Source organism: Lepisma saccharinum, chromosome 11 (genome assembly GCF_977018435.1).
Source record: "Lepisma saccharinum chromosome 11, izLepSacc3.1, whole genome shotgun sequence".
Taxonomy (NCBI): domain Eukaryota; kingdom Metazoa; phylum Arthropoda; class Insecta; order Zygentoma; family Lepismatidae; genus Lepisma; species Lepisma saccharinum.
This window is the reverse complement of record NC_139239.1, coordinates 13,472,930-13,498,220: the sequence shown is the minus strand read 5'-3', so window position 1 is coordinate 13,498,220 and position 25,291 is coordinate 13,472,930. Positions and strand designations below refer to the sequence as shown.

General features: G+C 41.4%; 1 protein-coding gene across 9 annotated transcripts in view; it reads left to right on the top strand.

Moving 5' to 3' along the window:
* The window catches only part of LOC145994644 (semaphorin-1A-like), a 487,954-nt gene that overhangs the window by 345,781 nt on the left and 116,882 nt on the right, over positions 1 to 25,291 (top strand). For all 9 annotated transcript variants that reach the window (XR_014442390.1, XM_083130750.1, XM_083130748.1 and 6 more), the window contains exon 5: positions 6,103 to 6,165. Coding sequence is in view for 8 of the 9 variants with exons in the window: in XM_083130750.1 (XP_082986876.1) it covers positions 6,103 to 6,165 (63 nt within the window). In the remaining variant the exon portion in view is untranslated. The remainder of the gene's footprint in view (positions 1 to 6,102; positions 6,166 to 25,291) is intronic.

Sequence of the window (25,291 nt, the reverse complement as noted above, 5' to 3'; positions counted from 1 at the left end):
AAGCTCTGGCGCCTGCTCCTACGACCAGCATAGTCGTTTGTAGAGCTGTGTTTTGTCCATATACGTATGTGCTGAGTCCTTTACAGTCTCAGTGTTTAACCTGGGCAAGGAGATTATAGTTCTCAGACGGGTGTTGATGGTGAAGGGTCCCGAATAATGTGACGGGTTGCAAATCGCCTAAGTGCTCACGCACCCATAATTTTAATTTCGATGACTCAAATAATAATATTAGCATCCGTCATCCGAGTGTTGGACTGCTGTGATACACACTTATCCTGTTTATGCGTTACCTTCGAGGTTCGTTCGGAACTCGCCCGGTTTCTGCAGTCTGTCCTGTAAGTCCTCCGTACCCTAGAAATGAGCCAGAAGAACCTGAGTACGCTGCTTCTATTTTTCGAGTACCCCCCCCCCCCTCCATCTTCCTCATTGCCGCACAATTTTGGGATTCGATTCCTGGACCTCTCCCACCAGACTTGAAAGGAAGATTTTGTATACTGGGAGTGGGGCACGCCCTCCCCCGTCATCCACCCCGCAAATTTTCAGCTTTATTAAAATTTAGAAGTTAAACTTCTGGGATCTGCGAAGTAAAGTGACAAAGACTAATGTTTATGATTTTGCAAACATATCAGTTATTTAGGTTAATAGACCTTAACGCTATTTCTATCGACTGGGAATCTTTTCGATTATGATCTCCCCCTAAAATTGAGCCCCAAGTTACAACCATAACAACAACGGGATTTTTGAAAAGAGAGGAATGTTCGAAAATTGCTTTGTTGGCACATGTCAAAAGTCCAGTGCACCCTCATGAATATATATATACGTATATATAATCGTAGAACGGTAGGTAGTTGATTATGGCTGTACTTTTACAGATGCGTTTTTATCTGGAGGCTTGGAGACCTATGTCCGTAGCGAAGAAGCGAGGAGAATTATTTAACGCACATAGGCAAGATACCATTACATCGCGTATGCACTTGTTTACACGTACGGCTGTCTAGCTATCTTGTGTGTTTGCAATCGAGAGAGGTTCTCGCGTACGTGAGCATTGTTCCCAATTACAAAAGGGAGAGCTGACTGGCAAATTGCATCCATGTTCTGCAAGTTTCGCGGCAGCGGTGAGGTTGCCTGTTATGCGTATTGTGATGGCAGGTGATAAAGTGCTCCAACCTCGACATAATTCCATATCACGTGCGAGTAGCTGTCAGGTCATGCATAACAAGCAGGTCAGGATGGAGTAACTGAGACAATTTTCCCGTTTCCTTGTGAGGTTACATCGTATTGTGGACCTTGAAGAGTCGTTCAGGCACGGCTTCGGTTACTCTCGCCCAGGGAACTATCCAAATCTTCTAGATTCGTCCGTCCTTTCTACATCCAAAACCTCTCTCAGTCCCCGACCCCACAGCTCGTATCCTAATGTTTATGTTACCGGCAGAACTTCATTGCTGTGCGGGGTTGCATAACACACAGGTTGTAACTATTCTCGTAGCTTCTTCAGCTGTGAACATCGAAGATAAACATCTGTGGTTCAGTCCTCCAATCAAGTGAAGACTCGATCTATACCTACTGTCTGCATTAAAATAATGGAAATACTTACATTTGAGCAAAGGTATTATCAAACTCTACAAATTCCCTTTCACCCATTGTGGTATTCCTTTTAAATAATTTCATATAGTTCTAATTATTATTATTATTATTATTTTAAATATCGGATGTGGATTCCCATGTCTCACTGGTATCTACTCGTACATAACCTAGGGCATTGTGGGGTTGATGTGATCAGCACCACGCTCCGACTTCCTTTACGCCCTCATTTTATTAAAGTCTGGGTGAACCCTGGAGCCTTCGTATGAAGGATATGGTCTGAAAAGTTTCCCCATCTCGGGATCCGTGATGGCAGACTAACATTTAACATAAAACAGCGCGCTACGACGCCAGGGGTCCTGGTTTCGAATACCGGCCTGAGCATTTCATCATAATTCATTCTCATAGTCGCTATTAGCCAAAAGTTGCACAAAATCAATTCATCAACAAATGGTAACACGAGAGTTTGCACGATAATTAACTAAGGTCCAAAAGTCGGTAATAAGAAGGTTAACTGGTTGATAAGTGAAGAATTAAGTTCTCGGAAAAGAATGCTGAACGGACGGATGGATAAGACATGCGAACGCAATTAAAAAGATGGTCAAAATTGAGGGTACAATGTATACAAGAGAATTGTGATCAGGTGGATGGAGGAAGTGAAGGCCATACGTGAAAAGGGGAAGGAGAAAGTGGGAAGAAACGGATGTGAAGGGACTAAGGTTAGGGAGGAGAAATTGAAATCACTCCAACAAGATGAACTTGAGATGAGTCGTAAAGTGTTCCAGATTAATCATTGGGAAAACAACACCAGAACATTCCGCAGGGGTTCTATATCATTACTGCTTATGTTCAATAAATCTCTAGTAATCGTTCGTTGCTCGTCCCCTACCAAAAGCTGCTCATCATCCAGAATGAGAGGTAGTTATTCAACCATACCGGGAATGGCGAAACCCCTCCTCCCTAAGGATTATCGACCTGAGGGGTGAGAGACGTGGCACCCTGTACACCCACATCGCAACGTATGGGTAACCGCTTGCCGCAAATGGCCTCGATATACAAAGTGACCAAATCTGGACCTCGAGGAATAAAAAACAATCATCTCCTACGTTCGATGCGTTGGCATTGGGAACGTGGAGAGATTGGTTACCAGGCGCGTGTGTACGAGAACGATTTCGTGGACAAAAGAAAATCGACAAGGGAAAAAAAAGCGAGGGAGGGAACAAAGCTTGAGAAAATTTCCCCCCGGATCCATCAAGCTCATAAGGGAGGCGAGAGGGAGGGGGCGCCTGGATTTATGGCAGAGAACATCATAAACCTGAGGAATGTGGTGGACGCCAGAGCCAATATCAAGCCGTACTTCTATCGCCAGACGACGGAGCAGCATTCGACCCTTGTTCCAATTCCATTCGCTCGCTCCCCAAAGTCCTGGCCTGCGGGAGAATGGAAAGAGAGGAAAAAACACACACATTCTGCCAATATTGCGCCAGATGTGGTGGTCTAGCGGGTTTGTTGAAGCGACGCACGGTTGGGTGGGAAATCTTGTATGTGAAACCCTGCGAGGCCGCATTTCTATTGTGATTAAATCAAGTCTGTTGTATTTGTTTCAGCTCAACTTTTTGAACTGTTGAATATTTTATTTTGCCAAACATGGACAGTACTGTATTGCACACACGGTTCATTTCTCCTGCGTTTGCTATCCAAATTGTGAGATCATAATGAAAGATGGATGGAAATAAATTAAATTGCTGTTTCAATGATGTCAAGATAAAAAAATTGACATCTCATAACGCCAGCGATATTAGTTTTCTACCAGGAGGCTTTAACTTATAACTTTTCCATGCGAATATGCTGTTTACGAAAATGTATCCTTCCCTGGCAGATAAAGAAACTTTTTTTGTTACTGTTTACAATTCTAATTTATCTTCTAATTCCTTTACGTGCACATTCAACACCACTCTTCAAATGTGATTGTTCCGACTGCTCAACGCTCTAGACCACCAATGCGACATTCATTTATTTCCGTAAAAGTTAATCTATATTCCTTTTCCGGAATGTCTGGAGTAACAGAACGCGAACGTGTCCTGGGCGCACGTTGCGGCTGTGTGCCTCGTCCAATGAACGCGCGGAGGGAAGGGGACCGCGTGGGAGGGGGCGACTCGACTGGTCCAGTAGTTCTGTAGTAAACACGACAGCTCGCAAATTACTAGGGGAATTCTGCATTCTGCACCCTTCCCCACCTAGTCTGGCCCCGCCCACAAGCTTTCGCCTCTGCGCGTCGCTACTCCAGACATTCCGGGACTCATGCTTTAGAGAATGTAAGAGATGCTACCCTTTGGCCACCTCAAGTTGTCTGTTAATTTGCACAACGTGATACAACGCCAGGGTCTCCGGGTTTGAATCCCGGCCTGGGCATGGGTGTTCTTTGTGAGTGTCCCTTCATCAATTTCATCATATCATCACTGATCCTCATCTTCGCGATTAGCGAAATGTGGCGCGAAGTAAAATAAATTAATGTTATTTTATGCACTCCATATATGTCATTTTAATTCCATTGTAAATAATGTACATGTACGTTCGGAAGGGGCAGAAAATTAATCCCAATCTTAAGTTTTATATTTCACCCACATAATATCATTGCAGCCACAGTTATTTGTTAATTATTACAAGGTTGTTGCAGGTACATGATAACCTTAAACTGAAGTGTTTTTTGGGGGGGGCAATGCTATGTGCCGACGTCAGTGATAATGAACCTCCTCGATGGGTAATCAAGGTGTTCCCGGTTCGGTAGAGGCACACTTTACAGTGGTTATGATTCCACTTTAAACTGTAGGTTCAGTCCTACAGAGGATGATACCACATGTAGGGGTACAAATAAAGGGGAGGGTTTCGTTATGTTGCGTGAGTTTTCTACTTCTTGCGATTATGATAAACACAATGATACAACCATGCCTCACCCAGGGATCGAGTCAGAGATCTCTGGCTTTGTAGCACATTACCTTGACTACTCCGTCACGGATGTCCACAAATAATGCTGTGGGAAGATTGCATTAAGATTGTGGCTGGCAAATTGGGAACCGGTTATAATTTCAAATCACAACACGCGAGTCGCTAACTATTTGGAAATGTTAGCATTCCGTGTAAATAAAGTATTAGATATCGTCGATGGAAACGGATGCGAAATGTCTTCTGGCGTGACAACAAACGACCAATTCCCATGAACACTTCTGGAGCCTTGCGATTCCTATCTCCCAGCACACAGAACCGTTCATTAATACCTAACGAGCTGGTCATTTGTGTCGCTCATGACCCAGTTCATTAGTTAACTCTGACTTATATTACTTTTCCTGATGATAACTCCGCTATGCTTGCGTGTTAGAAGAAGTGCTGAGAGTACAGAATCATCATAACCATAGGAATGAACAAGTGAACCGTACACGATGAACAGATAATTGCGAACAGTTGAGTAACGGTTCATGAACAGTTCGTCTTCAGGGTAAAGTTATTATGTGCAAGTGGAAGCCACGGCTGTAAGCTTCACGATTTTTTTACCTTGTCAGAAAGTAACTTTTATGCATGAGTTTCAGACCACTATAGTATGATAAACTAGTAAGATATTAACCTTGTCCTTGGTATACAAGAGGATTGAACATTGAAGCATTTGTCTGAGGACCTCCCCGATGGTGTGGTGGTAATATTGTCGCCTTGTAATCAAGGAGTCCCGGGATCTGTGCACGGTGAAGGAACATAGCCGTTCGGATTCCGCTTTAAACTGTAGGTCTAGTTCTGGTTAGCCTATCTGTGCATAAAGTGGACTTAAAAGAAGAGACTCGAACTCATTTCTTTGTATTTGTGGTCTTTGTGTCCGTTTTCTGCTTCGCAAAGCAGTGGTGAATTTATTAAAGAGATGAACAAACACAATTAAATATGCATGCGTGCCTTAACTAGTGTTGGACGCTAGCGATTTTGGATCATAGAGTGCTAAGCTATAGTGCACAACGGCTTCCTAGTTCTAGCCACTTCGGCTCGGAGGCTGGTTGAAAATCAAAACTTGTCTACTCCTCTCTTCCTTTAGAGAGAGAGGGGGAGGGAGAGTGATCCCCAGTGACATCTCTCTCTCTCTCTCCTTTCTCACAGAAAAGAAGATGGAGAAGGAGAAGGAAGGAAGGAGAGAAAGAGAAAGGTTTTCTCTCTCTCTTCTTCTTCTTCTCCTATCTCCTGTGGTATATCCCCCCCCCCCTTTTCTAGGGAATACAAGTATTTGTAATTGTATTTATATGTGTGTGTGTGTTTACAAATTTGCATTTTTCTCGCCCTCTGTCTTTTTCTCTGCCTCTCTGTTTCTCTCCTTCCCTTTCTTTTCCTCGCATCTCTACCCTTTCCCTCTCTCTCCCCTCCCCTCCCCATCTGTCATCCTTCCTCTCCCCTTCTCTCTCTCTCGCTGCCTGGATGTATATATATGTGTACGTAATTGTAATATTTCAATGTTATCCTAAATTGATTTTCCATACTTTTTCTTTGCAGCGGATCGAATGGCATTCAACTCCTGCTCATAGAGAAATCTGTTACCTGAAAGGCAAGAATGACGTAAGTAGCACAGCTAATTAATGAACTTAACTAATTAAAATCGATTACTCGCCTAGGCGATTCATTCGCCCCTAACGGCAAGGTAAAAAATGTGAATGCACTTTCTCATATCCCATTATATTAACTACTTTTTTTTTCTGCGTAATGGAAATTGATATGAGAGAATAATTATTATTGTGCTTTGTTCGCATTAATAAAGAGACTATTGTTTATGTGAATGTTTTTAGCCTAACAAAGGGTACGTATACAAAGAGAAAATGTAATCACTTCAACATCAGATTATGCTGTATTTTTTATTATAATTTATACCAGTCATTGGGAGGATGGGGCAAGAAAATAATCGCGTTAACTTATAATTACATATTTCACACATATAATTTCATTTAGGTTAATTATTGTAAGAACATTGCAGTAACATAATAACTTCAGACTGAAGTAGTTTTTTTTTAGACGGGGTAACTCTATTGTGTGGGGAAAATGGAAGCAATACTTTGCTTACCCCTCCGTGGAAGAGTCTTCCGGAAGTCCATGGAAATAGGATATTTGTACATCATATATCTTCAATTTTGCTCTCTTAGTGTCTGGTACGCAGTAACCTATATAGCATTATCGAAATGAAAATATGTCCGATTTTTCAGTCTTGCGTTGCGGATATTCACCATGTTATTTTTTAATATCTTCCAGTGTGTTCGGGATTTCCCCGGTGTGTATTTGGCTGTATTGTTGTCTGTGTTTGTTTTGTAGTGGTTTTGTTCCCTTTCATACATCCACGAGGCATTCCTCTCCACCGTGTTGTGAATTGTAGATCGAAGACTATTCAACGGTATATTACCGAGATGCAGTGATTCCAACCGTAGCATAAGGTTGCTAGATGTGGTGTCAAGCTTGGAATGCTTGCCTTTTTGAAACAACACGAGTCCCATAGAGGATTATGCTGGCCATGGTTACTTCTCTCTTCATAAACTTTTGTCTTCTCGTTTAATATCTAAGAAACTAAAAGTTAAAATATACAAAACAGTAATTTTGCCTGTAGTATTATATGGGTGTGAAACTTGGTCCCTTACAATGAAAGAGGAACACAAATTGAGAGTATTTGAAAATAAGATCCTTAGGAAAATATTTGGACCTAAAAGGGATGAGGAGACAGGTGAGTGGAGAAAGTTACATAATTTAGAACTACATAATTTGTATTCATGTCCAGATATTATTAGAATAATTAAATCAAGAAGACTTAGGTGGGTAGGCCACATGGCACGAATGGGAGAGGAAAGAGGAGTTTACAGGATTCTTGTTGGGAAACCTGATGGTAAGAGACCTGTAGGAAGGCCAAGACGAAGATGGAGGGATAACGTTGAGATGGACCTAAAGGGAATCGGTAGGGATTGAAAAGAGTATATAGATCTTGCTCAAGATAAGGACAGATGGAAGGCCTGTGTTGCTGCAGCCATGAACCTTCGGGTTTTAGAAGGCTAGAGAGTTAGTTAGTTAGTTATGGATCCAGACGCTAGAGCCTCCCTCGCTTGTATGCAATATACAGTTAAGGGTTTACTACATTGAAATGATGTTGACATTTGGATGTCTTGAGAATGATCACTCCACTGGTATGCTTATGTAGAGACGGGAGCTTGTCTCCATGAAACTTGACTCTCAAAATTTTTACCTTCATAGAAAAATTGCCGTAGCTGGGAAGAGTGCTGCTTGCGAGATGCTACTGATAAATATAGATTTTGTCGTTTTTTTAATTTTATTTTTTCACTCTCCAAAATGTTTTATACTGCATTGCCGAGTGATGAGAGCTGATGTATAATGTTATACATTCTAGAATGTTATAATTGTTAGTCGTGGCACCTTTTTTCTTTCCGGGGGATGGCAACGATGTCGGAGAAGCAGAGAGCGAACTGGCTCTCTTTTATAGGGATAACTGGACCACATTGTATGCCAGAACAAACACTGTCCATATCGTCGGGCTGATTGCATTACGACTACAGCCTGCATCCACCGAGCCTATGTTGACGCTCCAGCAGCGGCGGGCAGTATAATTTCACCCGAGGAACCCGAACCGAGCGCGTAACGCATAAAGTGCGTGTAAGCCCACGCATCTTCCCCGGGAGCGCGCGTATCACTTATTCATCAACCAGGCAGCGCGCATCACGGGGAGAAAGAAAACGTGTCAGTCTAAGATTAACGGTGTATTCGTCGACCTTAAAATTTCAGCCTTGGGATATCGTCAATGTTTTATTCATCAAGATCCACCATCTTTCTTCCCTTCTCTCCTCTGGGTTCTTTCATTTCTCTTTCCACCCTGCGACTTCTTCCTTTATAGTCTTTATTTCTCTTTTTTTCCTCTCTCTCTCTCTCTCTCTCTCGTCTCCTTTGTTTCGTGCGTCTCTGTCTTTTCCGAGCAGTGGCACTTTATGTCTCGTCTTGGTTGCCACTCTCCTAAGATTGCACGTAAACCCCGGGTGTGGGTCTTAAGGGGGGGATGGAGGGGCGAGGTGGATGAGAGCGATTCGCCATCGCAGCGTCGCACCCAAATCGCACACAATGCCCGAAAATGTTGCCTTGAGGGAGTCGAGAAAATTGCAGAAGGCCGGATACTCATAAAAATTTCACCTCGCTCACATCTGAAACAGTTGTTCGGAACGCAAGCACCTGTCTTCAGGACTCCTTGTTTTCTCCTATGCGTGCGATCACGCGTGTGGGTGCGTACACCGGCGAGCTTCTTCGGAAATTCATTGCTTTCTGTCTTGATGGAGTTTTCGGAAATAGCCTAAGCTGTGTTAACGACTCCTTTTAGCTGTTGCGTAGGCCTTACGCACTCTTAAATTGTACGCCGTGAAGTCAACCGAACAGGGTTCGCTCGACGTGAACCGCTGCGATGTTTTTGTAAGGGTTCGCATTAAATTTGCACGGGAGGTCCTCGTAGAAAACAAGTACAGAGTTGTAAACGGACGAACAGGAAGTACCTACTCGATCATAAAAAGTACGAGTGTCCTTGCAAGGATTTCTCTTATTTTCTCGACGGGTTTAGGGGCGAGCAAGAGTCATGTAAACAATGTAACAGAGTAACTAATCGGCTTCTTTAAGAGCAAATAAATTTTGCTCAGTTGCTCTGCTCATCTTCTTTAAGGCCAAATAAGCTTTGTTCAGCTTCTTGAAGACCAAATAAGCTTTGCTCAGTTGCTCTGCCCAGCTTCTTTGAAGGGCAAATAAGCTTTGCTCAATTGCTGTGCTCATCTTCTTGAAGATCAAATAAGCATTGCTCAGCTTCTTGTATGCTAAATAAGCTTTGCTCAGTTACTCTCCTCAGCTTCTTGAAGACCAAATAAGCTTTGCTCAGTTGCTCTGCCCAGCTTCTTTGAAGGCGAAATAAGCTTTGCTCAGCTTCTTCAAGACCAAATAAGCTTTGCTCAGTTGCTCTGCCCAACTTCTTTGAAGGGCAAATAAGCTTTGCTCAATTGTTGTGCTCATCTTCTTGTAGATCAAATAAGCCTTGCTCAGCTTCTTGTAGGCCAAATAAGCTTTGTTCAGTTACCCTCCTCAGCTTCTTGAAGACCAAATAAGCTTTGCTCAATTGCTCTCCTCATCGTCTTGAAGGTGAAATATTCTTTGTTCAGTTACTGCTCAACCTGTTGAAGGTCAAATAAGCTTTGCATAATTACTCTGCTCATCTTCTTGAAGGCCAAATAAGCTTTTCCTAACCATCCCATTAACCAATAGGGATGGTATCGAGACGAGAAGAGACATGAAAGTCTCAGTTGCGTCTCGAGTTGTAAAGGCCTACCTCATTCTCGATTAAACGTCCGTCTCGGTCCATAATACAAACAATAATACTTAATGACAACGAAAGTAACCTGAAAAAGGAGTTCCGTTTTGCACTCTCCTCCTGGTTTACACCGAACTTATATACATTTTTGGCGGCTCGTATCGAATACATTAATTTTTTTCACCAACAATTTGTGTTTTCCTGCTAATGGATAAGTAAATCACACAAGTCGTAACTATTGGGACTGTAATATACTTATGATGTATTTCAATAAAATGTTGCATTTCCACTCGTACCACAGTATGCACTCCTATTAGTGATTGATAGTCTTAGATAGCACATTCTGACGCAAATTTTTCTTTAATAGTGACTTTTCTACTGCATTATATCACGAGCTGTCCCGTTGTGGTGTATTTATTTATGTAAATTCATATTTCGACAATCAATAGTGCATGTTTCCATGCAAAAAATATATTTGTAATTTTCTTTTCTTTCTGTTATATATTGTTAAAACGGTAAAAGTTCGTAAGGTAAAGTCGAAGTTTGTGATTACAATATAAAATGCATATATTGTGCACTTATAATGCGCAAGGGTTCAAAAGTGTCCTGAATTTTTTACGGGATATTATGGCATAAAGCAGTCGTTCCCTTCGCGACGAAACTCCAGTGCAGGAGACCTCCTACCAAGATGAACATCCATCTCCAGCATCCCGAGCTGTTTTCGGCAACAGCAACATCTCTCCCTCTCTCATTTAATGAGTGTCATCAACCTTAAACATGCCACTTTACACCCAGCTCGTTTGCTAGCAGGTGCCGCCATAAGCGACGAAGACGGTTTCTCAAATATTTCAATCTGCGTGTGACGTTAATGAAGCAGGAGAAGCCTTTCGCGATTCTTTTGTTTCATTGCGACGATCTTCCCCTTCCTCATCCTCTCTCTCTCTCGCGAGGTTGTCGCGGCACATTTTGATTCCAATATCGTAAAACCGCTGCTAATTCATTTCTGGAGCAGACCTCATTCTCACTCAGACGTCGTAAAGTCGATGATCTTCAAGCGGCTAGAACTCGGGCGGGAGCGGAGTCAGCCTTTTCTTCAAGATTCCTCTGGCGAAAGAAAGATGTGCTCAAGAAGGCTGCAAATTCAAACGATTAAGGCGAACATATATTTTTTCTGCTTCCAGACACACTTCCTGCAGGAATTAATTTCTGTTCGTGGCTTCTACACACGGTGCCTGCAGAAGCTGTTTTCGTATATGGCTTCTAAGAGACGGTACCTACAGGAATTCAGTCATTATACGTGACTTCTACGCTCTAAAAAAATTGCTACCAAAAGTGGTGTAACATAACACTTAATCAAATGTTAAAGGCTTCCACATTTATTGTTTGACAGTATATTGTACGTATAATAAGACACCAAAGATGGTGGTTTAGAACACCAATTCGTCATTGACACTAAAAGAAGTGGCATATTCCCACCACCACTTTTGGTTGGTAGTAAATCCGTTGCACATTTTTTAGAGTGTAGACACAGCGCCAACAAAAACTTACGTTTCGTTCATGACTTCTAGACACAGTACATGCAGGAATTTGTATGTACACGACTATTAAGACACAATACCTGCAGAAACTCGATTATTGTTATGCTGGAATTAAATTAATCCATGACTACTGAACACAGTTCCTGCAGAAGCTTAAATTATTGAGGGCTTCTAAACACAGTGCTTGCAGAATTATTCAGGACTTCTCGTAAATAAACACACTGTTATTGTTCATAGATTCTAGACACAATGCATGTAATAATTTTTCTAGACAAGTGAATAATGATTCTAGTGCCTATGGCAACTCGGTTGCTTTCTTTGGCTTGTAGAAAGGAAAAATAATGTTGGAAACATTATCTAAATTAATAGTTTATTACAAGTAAGATCTTGTAATTCTCATATTTGTTTATTATCTATTTCTGTTGTCATTTATTATTATGCAAGCAAGATACCGTAACGTCCTGTGTCAGGCTTTAACTTAGTTCAAAGTCGGCACATCATGATTTTATCGCAAGCGTACAGACTCGCTTCTGTTCAGACAATGCCGAAGCAATAAACTGCACCGTCATGTGAACGAGATCTGCTTTCCCGTGTCGTAACAATTGAAGCGCAGAGAGGCTGTGTAACCGTGCTACCTTGGAAAACACAGAAGTAACTGATGGTGCAGACTCACGGCTTACAAAGCACGTTTAAGGAAACTTCACTTGTTTCTTTTTACGGGAGTTGTATTTTGCAATTGCTCTGCGGGAGAAAAGAACGGAAGGATACAATGAGAGGGGAACAAATAGTCCCGTGTGCATTGCTCTGACGTCATCACGTCTGCTCTTGGGAACGCGGCGAGAAAAGAGTTTGCACAATGCAGGTCGGCGCCGTTTCGACTTCTGCATAACCGTTATACCATAGCTGCATCAGGGATGTAAGGACGGTGTCTAGAAATGGAGTTTGCATTGAAATTACTCCACTTCCTTCGTCTCTAGGGTGATAAGGTTATTTTTTTCTAAATATTCGCTATTCTAAATTCTAAATAGCTAAATTAATTAAGAATGGTCTGTTTAGAATTCCTTCTACCCTATACTGTGCAGCCAACTCTTATATTTTTCATTGTATACATGTATTTGTAACATGAAATATAGAGACATTGTATCTCGAAATTATTGAATCAAGACAGCACGAATATTACCGCAGTATGCAGCTGTAAACCTACCGAAACCTTCCTTATAGTTGAGTTATGCTAAGTAATAATCGTTTGTTAATGAAATAAAGAAATGAAAAAGAGAAAGAAATATTTGGTGGTGAATTGATGTGTACCTAAATTCACCGTTTATTAAAATAAAAGGAAGGCCATAATTGGAAAACAATCGTGTTATGACACATACACGTGTTCATAAGCTCATGCATATATGCAAAGGCTTCTACTGAAGTCCATTGTAACTGTACATGACCACCTGCCATGTCAAAACACACCACATCCGTCAGTGGTGGCTCGAATAGTAGACTGAGGAGATATGCTGTAGCCCACAATTACGTAATTCCATGAGGCCATTATCCTCGCATTTGTAAATCTTGGATACGATGAAGCCTCGTGCAAGAAAGTCCAAAGGGTGACTGGGGTTCCACATTCCTGGTGACCCCTACGTATCCAATTCAGAGATAGATGTTCACGTATCCACAAACAGAGAATTAATGCTAACGTTTTCATTGCTTGTATATGAATTACCAACGCAATGGCATGCCCAGCATTCGAACAGAATATTCAGATTTTACAAAGCTCTACCTAACCACTCCCTACAAGGGTTGTCTCGACGAATTGGCATTTTCACGAGAGTCGTTCCGGACACACACGTGCTCGAATATGAATTCTGTCACCACCACCCGCCTGGAAATAATACCAAAAAGGGGTAATAATTCGTGAGGAATTGTTCTTCGTTCGTCTCACCACTTTGGCATACTAAATCCACAAGGAAGAAGTTTTTGTCTTTTTAAGTCGCCAACAAATTTCACCCTTCGCGTCAACGTGCAAATTATTGTTGGAATTCGTTAATTTCAGTTCGAAACAATTGCTGGAATTTGTTAATTCCAGTTCGAAACAATTGCTGGGATTTGTTAATTCCAGTTCGAAACAATTTCTGGAATTTGTTAATTCCAGTTCGAAACAATTGCTGGAATTTGTTAATTTCAGTTCGAAACAATTGCTGGGATTTGTTAATTCCAGTTCGAAACAATTGCTTAGATTTGTTAATTCTACTTAGAAAGAATTGCTGGGATTTGTTAATTCCAGTTCGAAAAAATTGCTGGGATTTGTTAATTCCAGTTCGAAACAATTGCTTAGATTTGTTAATTCTAGTTAGAAACAATTGCTGGGATTTGTTAATTCCAGTTCGAAACAATTGCTTAGATTTGTTAATTCCAGTTCGAAACAATTGCTTAGATTGTTAATTCTAGTTAGAAACAATTACTGGGATTTGTTAAATCCAGTTCGAAACAATTGCTTAGATTTGTTAATTCTAGTTAGAAACAATTGCTTAGATTTGTTAATTCCAGTTCGAAACAATTGCTTAGATTTGTTAATTCTAGTTAGAAACAATTGCTTAGATTTGTTAATTCCAGTTCGAAACAATTGCTTAGATTGTTAATTCTAGTTAGAAACAATTACTGGGATTTGTTAATTCCAGTTCGAAACAATTGCTTAGATTTGTTAATTCTAGTTAGAAACAATTGCTGGGATTTGTTAATTCCAGTTCGAAACAATTGCTTAGATTTGTTAATTCTAGTCAGAAACAATTACTGGGATATGTTAAATCCAGTTCGAAACAATTGCTGGGACTTGTTATTCATTTCGAAGCAAGGCCGAAGGTAAGCTCATCAGCACTGAGTGTACAGTTTATAGTGGGAATCAACATGTCAAGTTACATCGTGATGCTTAGGGCAAAGCAAGAGGGAGAAGGAGCTCGATATCCCCATCCTGCCACACTTGCACTTTCCTTGGTACTTGCAGCCTCCCATAATCCTCCCCCTCAGTCGATCGCCTTCTCAGAGTTCCCTTCAGGATGGAAACTCAAGAGTTCCCTCTCTCCCTCTTTCGTGCGTTGTTGAGGAGGAGGAAAATAGGAGAAAATTCTCGCTCGCCATTTCTTAAGCGCAAGTCTAAAGAGGATTGCAAGGAATTCGGACCGTTGGCGTTATCGGAAATTCGGATGGGGGAGAGACGAGCTTCCAGCATTAATGAACACAATTGTATCGGTGTGCTTGTGTCCCAGGCGTATTCAGAAACACTTCACTTCGGGTCCAGGACTAAGAGTGAGTCGCAGTGTTTCCATCTGTTCAGCTATTGGCGTACAACACAGAGGCTATTCTAAAGGATGGAAAACACTTCGAGAAACATTGTCAATAGATCTAATTTGTTTCAGAATCTGCGATATGGGCATAGTGCTTCAAAACGACTGGATTGTGACACAATCTCGTTTCCGGTCTCTGAGAGAATTGATCGTCTCCAAAGTTGCGTTAGTTTTAAGTACACATTATGCACAGATGGACTAATCACCAGGAATAACAGCAAAGTAGTAGCAAAATGCAATATATATATAAAAAAAAATGATAAAATGCAGTTTTGAAAACGATAAAAAAAAATACTGAAAAAACTGCCAGAAAATGCAAAATAAAAGCATTTTCCGGTTCTAACCGAAGGGAAATAGATTGCTACGCGTATTACGTTCACATCAGTAAGACGTGGAACTTGTAATTGGACAGGCAAATAGGTGTAAAAAATTATGAAAAATAGGCACTTAAGATTGATTGATAGATTGATTTGCTTTATTTTACTTCGCCTTTTGTGCCACTTTTTACTAATTTGCGAAGATGGGGATGAGTAATGAAATTGATGAATGGACACTCACAAACTTCCATACCCAGGTCGGGATTCGAACCCGGGTAGGCACTTAAGAAAGAGGAAGTAAACAAAGAATACAGAAATACACATTTTAAGGCAAGATTGTCCAAAATAATCACTATGCCTCAAAATAAGCATTGCAAAATGCAATGTTAGGTTGGAAACAGAAGCGAATTTTAAACCTTAAAGCGCACGTTTCAGTGGAAAGTAGTAAAATATAGAATTGATTAGATTAGGTAATTTTACGTCTCTTTTCAGCCACTTTTGACTAATCGCGACGATGAGGGCGAGTGATGATATGATGGAATTGATGAACCACTCACAAAGAACACCCATGCTCCGGCCCGGAATTCAAACCCGGGACACGCTTGTGCTAACTATTCCGCCACGGAGGTCGGCAAAGGAATAAAAGAGCCAATCTGCTTCTGAACCCTGGTGACTGTTTCACACACACCCACAGCCTCATTTCCCTGAGCGACGAATAGACGATCTCAAAGTTTCCTCTTTAAATAAGAGGGCCTTAGTTACCGTTAGCAGAAAAGAGACGTGAAATATGAAACTATAAACTCAATGTTGTTAGGAGAAGGAATCGTGGGAGAGATACCATGTCGTTCTCCTTGAAGACAAAGTTTCGTGGAGGAACTAACCAATCTCACCCTTCTCGTCAACGCGCAAATTACTGCCGGAATTTGTTAATTCCAGTTCGAAACAACTGCTGGAATTTGTTAATTCCAGTTCGGAACAAGGCCAAAGAGCACGAAAGGGCGCAGAGGTGGAGTACATTGGTGTGTCCGATGCCATCCCGCTGCAACACCCCCCAAGGAGTCAAGAGGCCATCATTAGAGTCCGCTGTGGGCGTTTTATGGCTGTTTCATAGAGCCCTGGGAGCTGAACATCAGGCGCGGACGAGGGATGTTATTGGTTGTAAAGTCCTGTTACGACTTCCACCATGTTTTTGTCCAATGTGAAGGTTTCAAATATATTGATTCTTGTGTGCGTGTGTGCGTTTGGCCTGTATAGCTGTTCCTGACCGAAAAGTTGGTTTGTCCTCTTGTGTAAGGGTCGGTTTAATAGGCGTTTCTCTAGAACAAGACTCCTGCATCAGCTATGTGCTGTTTCAGTTTACCACTGTGCAAGCACCGTAATGATATTTCGCTCTTTGGTTCATTTGGTTTATTTTACTTCGCTTTTCTGCCACTATTGCCTAATCGCGAAGATAAGGTTAAGTGATGATACGAAATTGATGAAAGGATACTCACAAGGAACAGCCATGCCCAGGCTGGGATTCGAACCCGGGACCCCTGCCGTCGTTGCGTGCGTGTGCTAACCACTTCGCCATGGAAGTCTGCTTTTATTGCTCAGACGAAATGGCCACATAGAAGTGAGCAGGAAACAGATTTGTGTGTACTAAGAAGCATTGGATATATAAATATACATTTAATTATTTTAATCAAAATAGGGAATTAACAATTCGGTACTACAATTGTGAGAAATAGCAATTTTCATGAAGCAAGCGGCTTACCCAACTAAATAAATGCATTTACCTTACATGGCATTAATTGAGATGCGAAATTCAAATAAAAAATACGCTCTAATATATATATATATTAATACCAAAAACAATTAATACCAAATTTGTTTTTAAGTGCTGAAACGTGAATTTCCTCCAGTTGCCCCTAAAGGCAGTTTTAAATTGACTGAAACTGCGTTCAATATCGCATGAAGTAATGGGAATATATTTTAAATATGCAATGGACTGAACCGCGAAATCTTGAGTTTGCATTCTCTATTATTGACAAGAATGGTAGAATAACAAATGCATTGTCTATTGTCAAGATTTAAAACAAACAGAGAGTATAAAACGAACAGAATACAGATAAGCGGAAAAGAAAAACCTTTTGTTATTTAAGGTAAGAAGGGAAAATGTAGTAATAGCTTGAATGTGGAATATATGTCGGACGATCTTCGGTCTAAAATCTAATTATGAGAAAATATGGAAAGTACAAAGAGCATTCTTGGAGAATACATACCACGATTCTCAAAGATAATATAAAATAACAGTGGATTTTAGTTTCATATGAAGATATATATATAAATCCTTTCTCTGATTATGAACACCCCCCCCCCCCTTCCACACACACCCTCGTTTCGATAAGCCGTGGCAGTGGGTGGATGAAGTGTTTCATGCTTCGTGTCTTGTTCAGGGTGTGAACCCATGACTTGTACTTCCTGCTTGTCACACGCCAATCCTTCGTTTTGGCGACGACCACCTATCGATTACGGAAAGTCATAAAAAAAGGGGGGAAGGAGAAATTGAGGAAGAAAAGTGCAAGGCCAATTAAGATTTAGTCACACACGATCCGCCCGCTATTCACTTTTCCCCAGGTTCTTCCCGAACAGCGTTTAGCGTTGCCCGAAGCAATCCGCCCGTGAAATTAGCCAACTTGGGTGTTTTGGCGCAGAAAATGCTCCTCACGAATATTTTTAATTGTTCTCCGAAGTACGTGCCCAGCCTCCCTCCCCTCCCCAGATCACATCCTGCGCTGGGTGTCAGCGGCATGGAAAGTGTGTGTTAGATGGGGAAAGAGTGGAGAAGCAGGAAATACACACCTCAAGTTTCTGCCTCGTCTCGAAAGTCATCACGAGACCTAGACGAGGACGAGACCAGACTTCTTAGACTTGTCGAGACAAGACGATTCTCGGTCTCGTTCGTGATGTCAGGACTTGAAACCAACATTACTTTACCGTGCGACGTGTTCAGATTTACCAACCAGATATCTGCTATCTGATTGTTTACAGATTCGTCATATATATTATGTATATCGTAATTGAAAAGTTAATCTGTTAGTGGCAACTGTGTGAAGCTGTACAGGGTGAGTCAAAAGTCCCTGACCACCCCTTATAAAATGAATGGGAATGTAACTTGCAGCAATTGGGCATGGTAGTAATATGTTAGGCCTAGGGGGAAACTTTTTGGTGCATGTCATGACAACGTCCGCCATCTTGGTGACCGCCATCTTAAGTCCAACTTAATTTCTTTAAATGGGAAGGGAGGATTCGTTTGGCCTTGGTCAATTGCATGGTTCAGCATCTGCAAATGATACGTAATTATCACTTTCATATGCCCATAACTTCCTTATCATTAAAGTTTTCATAAATCTGACTTCACCACCGAATTCCTGGTGAAATTCTAGCCCAAAATCATACCCCACATGTCCCCCTTCCCATTTAAAGAAATTAGGTTGGATCCAAGATGGCGGTCACCAAGATGGGGGACGTTGTCATGACATGCACCAAAAAGTTTCCCCCTAGGCCTAACATATTAGTACTACCATGACCAATTGCTGCAATCTACGAGTACATTCCCTACATTTTATAAGTAGTGGTCACGGACTTTTGACCCACCCTGTACATTCAGCATAAAACGTTGTTTTTCTGGGATTTGCATCATTGAAAGGAGAATTCAAACTGACAAACATTATTATGGCCCGAATGGACCTTTTGCCGACGCCAGGGAAGCCATCGTCCTCACACAGTCACCCTCACCCCCCACAAGTCTTCCAGAGGGTGAAGTTGCCCTCCGGATGAACACCTCTGGATGAGACTGTGACAATCATGGCAAATGGGGCAAAATAAGAAGTTCAAATGAATTTGAATTTTTGTTTTGAGTTCACGTTTTACACAGATAGGCTAATCGGTACTGGACCTAGGTTAAAGTTGAATACGAACAACTATGCAATATTCTCCCACCGGGTACCGAACCCGGAACCTCTTGATTACAAGGCGAGGACGTAACCACCACGCCATCTGATAGAAGAATAAGAAGTTTAGCAGGAGTGATGTAGATGTGGATGTTCCAGGAGAATATTTCTTATTCCCATAATTTCACGGCTGCGATACGGAATTCGCATATCTGGGTCAGAACCGTGAATCGAACCCAGGACACCTTGCACCAAATCGCGGAGCTCAATTAATGCAGAGGGAAGTCGTTACATGAAACTCGAACGTGTATAGTCACCGGACCAGTTTCCCGAAATTGCACAAGGGTGGTCGACAGTTGAATTCTGCATCGTTGACGAACTTCTTAATGCATCCAGAAATGCATGAAATTTATTCTGCGACTAAAGCTTCAGAATGATATGATATGGCGAGGGGAATTTCGCAAAACCGCCTCATTTCCATAATAAATGAACTGGAATTTGCTAAGAGGAAGAGGAAAGAGGATGTAGTCTTTTTATTTCTATTTTACAGTTTCCTCTGTTCTAAAAAAAAAAACATCTCTCTGGACTTTGCATTTTTCACAGTACGAATTAAGGCTAATTTCCCCCACCCCCTTCCCGCCCCAACCTTCTGCGGTGCCCTGGGAACCAAGTTTGTCTTGAAGTAAGACAGAATGGCCAACGTACTTCTAAATCACGGAAAGCGGACAGTGAAATATGGCCTTATACCCCTGCATTGCGCCGTTTCGCCAGGTGCATTCTGGGACACCGACTGCTGCTGGCTGTCTTGGGTAGCATAAAACTGGCCATCACCCCTTCACCCCCCTCTAAAAAAATTACGCCGTCCCCACGTTTTCCACCCCTACTCCTACCCCCTTCCTCCCAAAACTCGTGTCGAGAAGTTAGAATCAATATGGAATAAAGGTCGTAATGTTAACATCCCTGAGAGAGACACGCAAAGATTTTTTCTTTTTCGTATTGCGAACGGTTGCTGTGAGAATTTTAAAGAAACTCCTGCCTTCTGGGTCGCCTTTCTTCATGTGCTTTTTTTACGTCATTCCTCAATAAGGTTTTTTAATGCAGTGGTGCCAACTCTTGTAAGAAAATACCACTAAATACGTCTTCATTGATTTTTCTTTGTACTGCTTATTGAGGTACAGCTGGACATTTGGTCTGCGACAGAGAAGACTTTTCGAAAATGTATCTAATTTCAGAAAACCGCCATGATAGTCCAAAATCTGAAAAATTACATCTGTTTAGAATTTTATCTAGAGCATTCCAGTGAATGTCAGTGTGGTCCCCCATATTTCCTATCGGTACAACAAATAGTTACCAAACAACTTTTCCTACAATTTCCTCTGGCGATGGAGGACATCAACGATGTAAAGCTGTATAGTATGTAAACATCGGTTAATAGTCCATAACCATGGGAATTTTCTGTTTCATGTAATACGAGGTTCTAGAAGGGAAAGAAAAGTGCAAATGAATCAGAGGGCAACGTTTTCTCCAACAGCAATGCAATTCTCAGTGCTTGCTTTTACATTTGATGTCCGCTGTTCAATGTGAAAATGGACGTACGATCAGTTGTCAATTTCAGATCATGTTTTCTCGTGAATAGAAACGTTATAGTGGTAGACGTTCCTCTCTCTCTCTCTCTCTCTCTCTCTCTCTCTCTCTCTCTCTCTCTCTCTCTCTCTCTCTCTCTCTCTCTCTCCTATTCCCTCCCCTCCGTCTCTCCTATTCCCTCCCTCCGTCTCTACTATACCCTCCCGTTTCTCCCCTATTTCCTCCCCTCTCTCCTATTCCTCCTCTTTCCCACTCCTTTTTTCCATCTCTCCCTCCTCTTTCTTCCTCCCCAATCGTTCCCCCTTTTCTCTTCCTTTTCCATCACACTCTCTCTTTTCCTCTCCCCATTATCATTTTCTTTCTTCCTCTCCTTAACTTTCTACCCCTCTTCTCCCTTCTCTCATTCCCCTCTATCCCTCCTTATCTCACGTATGTGATCAAGAAATTAGCATGTCACTGAGGCACCCTATGGATATATAAATGCACCCGGACATCGAAAATTGTATGTTCCATAATCAATATTGTTCGATTCCTGAGCAAAAATTATAATGTGCCTTGCACAGTAAGAATGTAATTAATTTTTTTTCTTCATAATTTGCAAGGCGATTCTCATCCCATACCAGGTCGCATACCAGCCTGACACGTTAAAGCAGAGATACCCAAGTCAGGCATAATAGAAGCAAGTCGCATTTGTTAGCCAGACAATAGTCGCTAACGACAGAGCATGAAATTAGAATCGATAATCGATTACGCCTTCTGTAACGTTGGAAGGGAAAGGGGAGGGGGGATATTGACGGGACCAGCTTGTTCATCGCAGAGCAGTAATGACCCTACATCCGCGAACGTTAAGGAGGGCGATGTGCGATACCAAAAACTTAATTAAGAGAGAAACGAGATATCTCCGACGTGCACATTAAGGTTCTGAAACGTCTGTACATGCCAACCATCAGTATGTCTACAACTATGATGTCTAGAATCTTAACGTATGGTGAACGGAAGAGCCTTTAATATATTCATAGTTCCATCGCGACATGAGCTGCTGCAATTTAATTGGCCGGTTTGCAAATCAGTGCTAGTAAAACAAGAGGTATCGCAGATCAATATTAAACCTTTGAAGTAGATAATAGGTTGCCGACTTCCGTGGCGTAGTGGTCAGCGTAAACGGCTACGAAACCTAAAGTCTCCGGTTCGAACCCTAGTTTGTCCCATCATCCATTTTATCATCATCGTCGAAATTAACCCAAGAAGTAGAAAAGCGAGGTAAAATAACAGAATAGAAAGAAATAACGCAAAAGAGCTGAAGAAATTGTGTAAGAGGAGAACATACTCTTTGAAAACAATAAAAGAAGAAAGTATTCACTTTAGAAACAGTAAAGGAGCAAGATAGACACTCAAAACAATAAAAGAGCGAAATATACACTTCCAAAACAACGAAAGAGCGAAATATACACTTCCAAAACAACGAAAGAGCGAAATATACACTTCCAAAACAACGAAAGAGCGAAATATACACTTCCAAAACAACGAAAGAGCGAAATATACACTTCCAAAACAACGAGAGAGCGAAATATACACTTCCAAAACAACGAAAGAGCGAAATATACACTTCCAAAACAACGAGAGAGCGAAATATACACTTCCAAAACAACGAGAGAGCGAAATATACACTTCCAAAACAACGAGAGAGCGAAATATACACTTCCAAAACAACGAAAGAGCGAAATATACACTTCCAAAACAACGAAAGAGCGAAATATACACTTCCAAAACAACGAAAGAGCGAAATATACACTTCCAAAACAACGAAAGAGCGAAATATACACTTCCAAAACAACGAGAGAGCGAAATATACACTTCCAAAACAACGAAAGAGCGAAATATACACTTCCAAAACAACGAGAGAGCGAAATATACACTTCCAAAACAACGAGAGAGCGAAATATACACTTCCAAAACAACGAGAGAGAGCGAAATATACACTTCCAAAACAACGAAAGAGCGAAATATACACTTCCAAAACAACGAAAGAGCGAAATATACACTTCCAAAACAACGAAAGAGCGAAATATACACTTCCAAAACAACGAAAGAGCGAAATATACACTTCCAAAACAACGAGAGAGCGAAATATACACTTCCAAAACAACGAGAGAGCGAAATATACACTTCCAAAACAACGAGAGAGCGAAATATACACTTCCAAAACAACGAGAGAGCGAAATATACACTTCCAAAACAACGAAAGAGCGAAATATACACTTCCAAAACAACGAAAGAGCGAAATATACACTTCCAAAACAACGAAAGAGCGAAATATACACTTCCAAAACAACGAAAGAGCGAAATATACACTTCCAAAACAACGAGAGAGCGAAATATACACTTCCAAAACAACGAAAGAGCGAAATATACACTTCCAAAACAACGAGAGAGCGAAATATACACTTCCAAAACAACGAGAGAGCGAAATATACACTTCCAAAACAACGAGAGAGAGCGAAATATACACTTCCAAAACAACGAAAGAGCGAAATATACACTTCCAAAACAACGAAAGAGCGAAATATACACTTCCAAAACAACGAAAGAGCGAAATATACACTTCCAAAACAACGAAAGAGCGAAATATACACTTCCAAAACAACGAGAGAGCGAAATATACACTTCCAAAACAACGAGAGAGCGAAATATACACTTCCAAAACAACGAGAGAGCGAAATATACACTTCCAAAACAACGAGAGAGCGAAATATACACTTCCAAAACAACGAGAGAGCGAAATATACACTTCCAAAACAACGAGAGAGCGAAATATACACTTCCAAAACAACGAAAGAGCGAAATATACACTTCCAAAACAAAGAAAGAGCGAAATATACACTTTACAAAGAATTAAAGAGGGAAATACACACTTTGAAGAACAAGGAAAGGGCAAAATAGACAGTTTAAAACAATGAAACATGACAATGGACATTTTGCAACAAATTAAGAGTAACACTAATGTATTCGGCCTATTTACATATACTGTTTGAAATGTAATGAAATGTAGCAAACGGTTTGAAAATATATGTGTAAAAAAATCGATGCAATTTTGGCACATAGGTAAAGTAAACAAGATGCGATTTGTTGTGTCGGACATAACAGTGTACGCAGCGGCAAACGACGGCGATGTTATTGTGTTGTGTGAGTTTATTCGTTGCCAAGAGTCTTGGCAACTCGATAATTAACATGTTGATGCCTCCTGGACGCAGAAAAGATCACAGCGTAGCTCGTTTTGTTGACGTTACCAGATCCTCCGTGTTAATTCCTGTGAAATGGAAGCTGCCGTGAATTCATAACGTGTCGGGACAAAATTTCGAAACCGTATAATCCCCTCCATATTCCTGCACTCGCAAATTCCACACCCGAGGTGCCAAATTACTATAGCTTAATACGCACCCACTAATATATACCTCTCTCTCGTCCACTATAATCGGCGAAGACGAAACTGCCTCGGATAGCCCATGTTCAAACAAACAGCTTTGTCAGACCGAGGTATGTCATGTGATGCAAATTGGGAGAGCCTCCGCCACTCCCCCTGTGGAAACGCAACACCCCTGTCGTCCCCAGGGATCGGTCCATGGCGTTGAAACTCTTTCGGTGAGGGGGGTGGGGTGGGCAGGTCCCCATTGCACCACCCGATCTCTCGCGACGCGAAATTTTATTCCAGGGAAGCAATTGGATTACGCCTGCCCCCTCCCCCTCTCCCGTAGGCTCGGCCACAAATTACCTGTAGGTCATAACATCGACGCTGGGGATGGAGCCGGCCTGGGGTTATATATACACGCACATGTCGGTGTCTGTTTGTGAAACGGGATATTTTTTGATCTTCCCTCCCCCCCTTTTTTTAATCTTGCCCCGAGAAATTGAGAACCTGCTATCAGATTTCCTCATTATAGCTTTGAATATTTGTAGAAAAAAAATTGTTCTCTCCGAATTCCTGTCCTACCTTTATCAACCTTTTTATGTCACTTTTAATAATTATCCAATTGAATGCAAGCGATGTACAATATAATTATTACGTAATGAAACAGGTTGCAACATTGTTCACGTAATAACTATACAGGACGGCTCGGTCTGGCGCTCCTCCATTGGTTCCGGATCGATCCTCGAGGGGTGATCCAAAAATTCCAGCACATGATCTTCAAAGGGCTTTGTCGCCTTGTCACTTCTAACCAGTATGGATTGAGCCGATCTTGCTGGCGTACTTTTTAGCATAGCGCGCTACGATGCCAGCGGTCCCGGGTTCGAATACCAGCCTAGGCATGGATGTTCTCCGAGTGTCCCTTTATCATATCATCACTAATTCACATCTCCGCGGTTAGCCAAAAGTGGCAGAAAAGCGAGGTAAAATTAACCAAATCAATCAAGCAACCATTCCTTTCTCAACTCTTTCAAGTCAAATGTTGAAGCGATTTATCTGACTGAATTACTTCTATATTTATGTTAAAATCCACATACACTACAATGGGCTGATTGGTTTGAGTTTGAAGCGAGATCCCAACCACGTGCAATGTGCCTCCAGCGGGAATCGAAAGCTGGATCCCTTGATTTGTAATCACGTGACGTTATCACCACGTTAGCGGGGAGGTCCTTGAATTATATTCATGCT